At 44.4% G+C, this 6,267-nt stretch overlaps 1 protein-coding gene across 1 annotated transcript in view; it reads right to left on the bottom strand.

Annotated features, from left to right (window-relative positions):
• The window catches only part of LRP4 (LDL receptor related protein 4), a 39,193-nt gene that overhangs the window by 5,926 nt on the left and 27,000 nt on the right, over positions 1-6,267 (bottom strand). The window contains exons 20-29 of the mRNA XM_017741669.1: positions 5,972-6,161; positions 5,591-5,722; positions 4,777-4,917; positions 3,987-4,073; positions 3,612-3,783; positions 3,367-3,529; positions 2,896-3,121; positions 1,195-1,498; positions 686-904; positions 241-375 (exon numbers count right to left, since the gene is read on the bottom strand). Of these exons, the coding sequence (XP_017597158.1) occupies positions 241-375; positions 686-904; positions 1,195-1,498; positions 2,896-3,121; positions 3,367-3,529; positions 3,612-3,783; positions 3,987-4,073; positions 4,777-4,917; positions 5,591-5,722; positions 5,972-6,161 (1,769 nt within the window). The remainder of the gene's footprint in view (positions 1-240; positions 376-685; positions 905-1,194; positions 1,499-2,895; positions 3,122-3,366; positions 3,530-3,611; positions 3,784-3,986; positions 4,074-4,776; positions 4,918-5,590; positions 5,723-5,971; positions 6,162-6,267) is intronic.

The raw sequence follows: 6,267 nt of genomic DNA, 5'->3' as shown, positions 1-6,267 counted from the left end.
GGGAAAGAGGTGAGCTTTCGTCTATACAACCCCTCTTTACTTTCTAGTCATTTACTGGCCAAGATCATGGAATCATAAGATGGATTGTGAAAAAAAAACTGAAGAAGAAACCCCCCAAACACCCCAAAACCAAAACCAAACCCAAACCCACAGTGTTACTCCAATAAATGAAGCTAAGAGGGCTAAAAAATTCATTACATCCCTTAACTCTTTGCAAGTATAGGAAAATCTTTCACTGACCTCCTGGTGTCATAATCCAAAGTCAATCCATTGGGCCATCCTAGGTCAGTGTTAATCAGGATTTTACGTTCAGAGCCGTCCAAGTTTGCCCGTTCAATTTTAGCAATGTGACCCCAATCTGTCCAGAAGAGATACCTGGAGAGATAAAAGGCAAGCGTAAGAAGAAAAGACCATTTCATTTGGCCTAAAGAAAGTTTTAGTTATGAGTGAAACTGCCAGATTCTTCAGGTTAAAAAAGACAATATGGCCTGTAGCCTGCTTCTCACTGCTATCTGCCCAGCCTTCAAATTCCCTGTCTGCCTGACTACTGCAACTCACTCAGAGTCAACCCCTTGCTAGTACCTGCGGATGCACATGGCACATCTCTTCTTCCTCCCACAACCTCCTCTTCCAACATGCCTCTGTGCAGCCCTTCCCCCTGCCCCACCAATAATCTCATACCTACCCCTTCTTAGGAAAGACAGCAATGGCTCGGGGCTCATCCAGGCTGTTATTGATCAGCACTTTCCTGGAGCTTCCATCCAGTCTAGCCACTTCGATGGTATTGCGTCCTGTGTCTGTCCAGTAGAGGTTCCTGGCAACCCAGTCCACTGCCAGGCCATCCGTAGTCTTCAAACCCTGACCAATAACAGTTTCCATGTTGCTGCCATTCAGATCAGCCCGCCTGGATAGAAATCAATGACAAATGGCAGTGAGAAACAGGCAGCTCCTGGAAAACCTGGATCTCCATCAATCACAGGGGCACTGCATACTACTACATTGCTAATACTTTTTTCCCCAGTCTCCAGCAGGTTAAACACACCTGCAGCATGAGTTCAGTGATACACATGATGCTGTGTACCAAAGAGAAGGTCTAAGCAGTGGTGTAGTGCTCAGTCTCCCCAGTTTACTGGAACACTAAGCACAAGTCACTGGGTGACCTGAGCACCAGCCAAGCAGTTGACTGGCACCCACCTGATAACATCAAGAAATACATCTGTGTAGTAAATCTTGCCATCCACACTATCATAGTCCAGAGAAATGACGTTGTTCAGCTCAGGGACAGGTATGTGCACATCTGTGTGGTCACTGGTGTCCAGAGAGATACGACGGATGGAAGCACGGCTAGAGAAAAGTAGGTAGGTCTCTGGAGAAGAGTCACATGTCTGCTCATCTCTCTTCAGCTGGATGCCAGTGGGGCAGGCACAGGAGAAACCAGTGGGGTGAGGTAAGCAAAGGTGGGAGCAGCCACCGTTACGAACTCCACATTTATTGAAGCCTTTAGAAACAAGGAAGCATAGTTTTAGGATCCCACAGACCAAAGTTTTATTTTAAAGGCTACGTACATGCATAACTTGCTAGCAGCTGAGTTCATCCTTACTGTCCCAGCCTAGCTGGGAATCTACAGCCTTTTGTAGAGAGACACTCTCCCTTCTCTCCAAGATTCATGGTAGGTATGGGCATGACTGGCAAGGAGAACAGGCGGGTTCAGAAGAAGAGGGATCATTAGAAGAAAAATCTTAACCTGCATTCCTTGCTAATCACAATTTTCCCAAGGAAAAAGGAACAGCCAAATGCTCACAGATTTATGCAACTGCAGCTGAACTTTATTACTGCTGCAAATGGTAATGCTGACAGAAAAATCCAACCCTGTGGGGAAATAGTGAGACAATGCACCAGAGGCCAGGCTGACAAAGAAGCTTCTGTTTCAACTTAGCTGCGCACAGTGGCAAGTAAACAAAGGCATCAGAGAAGCCTACTGGAAGTGCCTGACGTATTAGGGTCATATAAGTTTTTTTTAATTGTAAAGAACCCAGCATACATTTACTAGGAGGGAATAAGCCCAGAAGACAGGTGCAGGGAGCAGGAAGAAGACAACGTGGATATGATGGCTAGGCTTTTGGTCAGCTTTAAGTTACATTGCCAAGTTATGCAGTCAAGAGTGATGTTCTGCTGTTAGCAACCACAGGAAAAGCAGCACAGTTTTCTGTAGAAATATGTATTGGGGAAATTCTACCAAAATAAAGCCACAGCACAGAGCAGCAACTTCCACTGAAAAGCAAGGAGGCAAGATGGGGTGTTATAGGATCCCCGAAGAGTAACAAGGAATTGACTCTGGCACAGAACAATTGGACAGTGTGATATATTAAGAGCAACTAAAGCAGCAGAGGTTTTGCAGAGCAAAGAGGCAGGCAAGAAGATGAAGGCTGCAATGATTGGGAAATAATTCTAGAACTTCAAATAAGATTTCAGCAACTGGTTTAAGAAGAATTAGAGTCTTCTGGAGTCAAAAAAGGGAAATTGTCCAATGGCAGAACACTCTGATGAAGCCTAATAAGGTATGACTTGTTCATATTTCTCCTAAGAAAGTGGCTCTTCTGTGTGCGAGAATGAGGTTGTCAGTGCAATCCAGTGAAGGAAATGCTTCAAAGGGGTCAAAAAGCATGCAGTAATCAACACTAGTCCTACAGAGCTACGTAAACAGGGAGGAGTGCAAAAATAATTAAAGAGGGAAGAAGTGATGCTTTAAAAGAAGGGATCAGAAGACAAGAAAAGCTGATTTTTGAGAAGTCACTCTATCACTCCTGCTTTACACCAAAGGAGTCTTTCCAATGACAGCTCTGAAGGACTCCCCTCGCCACCACCGACACCCGCCGAGACTGGGGAGCAACTTACCCAGGGGCCGCGCCCTATCAACAGCTTGAATGTCCATGAGGCCAGGCAGGTTTGCCCTCACCAAGATGACATTGGCACCAGTGTCCTTGTCAGCCCTGTGAATGCTGCGAGTTTGCCAGTCAGTCCAGTAGATGTAAGAGTCCAGCAAAGTGAGGCCATAGGGATGTTGCACTGGAGATAGCAGGGTGCGGCGGTTCGCGCCATTGAGATCTGCAGCCTCGATCCGCTAAAGAAAGAAGTAGAACATCACCCCGTACTCAAAACACTTCTCCTCTTGCTAGCACTTACTGTAGCAAGTGGGAAACAGTCTCAGTGAGTGATGTTATTCAGGTTCACCCTCCCTCCATAGCCCACACTCTCAGGAAAGCTTACATTCCCTTTGCTCTTTTGAAAACTTGCTCAAGAGCTTCAAAGAAGCCTCCAGGTTACCAAAGACCCAATGACAAACAACACTGAAGAACAGAATCAGACCTCAGTGTGTGCATCAGCCCAGAGCAGCTGGGACCCAGCCTTATCCACTGCCAGTCCATTAGGCCAGCCCAAGTTGTTGCTGATCAACACCACTCGTCCAGAGCCATCCATCCCAGAGCGTTCCAGCTTGGCATTCTCACCCCAGTCCGTCCAGTACATATACCTGGGGAAAAGTCAGCAAGTATTATGGAAAAGGATATCAGAAGTCCTGTGTAACTCCTAGACAATCCCTTGACAACACTAACCCCATTTCATGGTATAAAGCTATTGCCCGAGGACTGTCCAGGTTCTGCCAGACCAAGACTTTCCTCATGGAGCCATCGAGGTTGCCCACTTCAATCCGATTTGTTCCTGTATCTGTCCAATATATCTTCCTGCCAATAGCATCCACAGCCAGCCCATCTGTAGTCAACAGACCTGAGAAAATAGAAAAACATTTTGGTCACTCCTTATTCTCCCAATTTAGTCAGGAACTTCTAGTATTTCTCTTGTCCATCTCGTAGGGAACTACTTTAGGCTTTGCTTGCCTTTCCACCGAAAAAGTATTTTACCAGGGTACCAGAATCTCTCTTATCATACTGCATAGAAGCAAGAGGCGCTCAGATCAAAATCTCCCTTACCTGTAGTGATGATGTCCTCAAACTGTGAGCCATCAAGGGCAGCCCGACTGATTTTCCTCAGTGTGCTGTCTGACCAGTAAACCTTTCCTGGGTTGAAGAAGAAAGAGAAACTTGAAAAAGCCCAGAACAAAACCAAACCAAACCCCAACAACCAAACATCAAAATCCTTAAAAAACAGATCCAGGTCTCTGACTACCTGCTACACCTTTCAAAATGGATCTGATTGTACAGGAATAGTAACAGCACAAGATTATTAAGATAGAGTGATAAAACAGTGCAAACTTTCTTGTTCCAATTCTCCCCAAAATATGTAGGACTTTTACACAAAGTCTGACCTTCACACAGGGACAAAGAACACCTAATACCATCAGCTAGTAGTAGAGCTCCACATCTGATTTTTCAAAATGAGACCGTCCACCTTACAGTGCAACAGTGTTTACACCCAACACAGCATCAGATGTTCACTATATATGAACAACCAGAGTCTCAGCTCTACTGTCATAAAAGGCCTCAGCAGGAGGAACATTCTTAAATCTAAAATGCACAGGAAACCCACTCAATATTGCAGGCAGTTTTTTCCATATAGTTTGTGTCCTCTGCTTTCCTATAAGGATATTCCTTTCCTCACTGGAAACTAATTATTTGCAGCACATACAAGGAAAAAAAAACCAAAACCCACCCAAATCCACAGCCTACAGTAAGATCTGTGCCTGGGTCTTTACTCAGACATTTAGATATGAAGTTACTTGTTGCATTTCAAACATAGTAGGATACACTAAGAAGTTCAGACCTTCACGAGAATCCACTCCAATTGCAATGGTGTTCTTCATGGTGACATTGACTGAGACAACAACATCTGCAAAGTAGGGGATATCCAGAGAGACCATCCGGATGTCAGTCCTTCTGGCAAAGATCAGAAAGCTGGTCATTCCTGCAGAGTTGAAAACGGACAGATATTAGTGAAGAGCAAGTTCAGTCAACTGTAGCCATCATTTACCCAATATTCTAGAGGTTACATCTACTTCAGTGGAAAAGGGAAAGTGTGTCAGGCAGATCTTGGCTTATGGACAGTCTGTGTACAAAAGCTTTATTGAGCATCACTTAATGTTTCTTTACATCCAAGTTGAAAAGCAGTACACTCATAGAAGAGTTACTTCTGCTAATATGTGTGGGAAATGGAAATCAGGAGTCACTTTTTTCCTGCTAAGGAGGAAAAGTGGATGTACCACGGCCTGAAGCCAAGTGCCTTCAACCGTCCTCAAAAGAGGGTTCACAGGAGGAGTGTATACAGACCTATTAAAGAATATAGCACCTTGTAGTTTAAGATTTCACCTCAGTATTACAGCAAAAGTATGGGAAAAAAATGTGACATTTGGTTTACTTGTCCAACATAATTTTAAGAAAAATGTCTCCTTCATCAATCCATTTATCAGTAAGTTTCTCCATAGTAATTCCCACTCAGTTTGAAGGTACAGGCACCAAATGGGTTTTTCAAGGGGTAAAGCAGGTAAGCACATAGAAGTGAAATTTGTTCTCTAACAAGGCAGAGGCAAAATGTAGCTGTGATACAAAACTGCAATGAGGATCCTACAGAGAAGACTCACCAGGGGAGCAGGTCTTGCCATCAGATTGCAGGTTGATCCCTGTAGGGCAGGTACAGCTGTAACCTTTTGGAGGAGGTGCCAAAAGGCACAGGTGACTGCAGCCTCCATTGCTAACTTCACATGCTGTATGTACTATGGAAAAGAGGATGAGAAATCAATGAGCCAGTAGCACCAGCACAAAAAAGGGATGCAACAGCTATAGAAATGAATTCTAGAATGCCCTCAAATACCAAGTTGAGAGTTAATTCTCATGTTCTCATATCCTACACAGACACTTAAGACAATGAGGGCTGACAGGTCAGCTCCTTGCAGAAAAGATGTGCCACACGGCAGAGCCGGAGCAAGCTCTCAGCTCAGTGGGGCTGGGGGTGAGCTCTGTACCTGGTGGCCTGTGCCGGTGGAAAACATGAATATCCATAAGATTCTCCAGATTGTCCTGCAGCGTTTCCCGAGACTGCCCAGTCCTCCTATCTGCGCTCTGGATACTTTTGGCCTGCCAGTCTGTCCAGTAGATTCTCTCGCCATAAAGAGTAAGTCCAAAGGGGTGAGGCAGATTGTTCCCAATCAGCACCTGCTCAGATTACCCCCAGCCCCCCAAGAAATAATATTATATTATATTATATTATATTATATTATATTATACTATATTATATTACTTTAAAAACTAATATATTTAT

Source organism: Corvus brachyrhynchos, unplaced genomic scaffold (genome assembly GCF_000691975.1).
Source record: "Corvus brachyrhynchos isolate BGI_N302 unplaced genomic scaffold, ASM69197v1 scaffold115, whole genome shotgun sequence".
NCBI classification, from domain to species: Eukaryota; Metazoa; Chordata; class Aves; order Passeriformes; family Corvidae; genus Corvus; species Corvus brachyrhynchos.
This window is presented reverse-complemented; position numbering and strand designations above follow the sequence as displayed.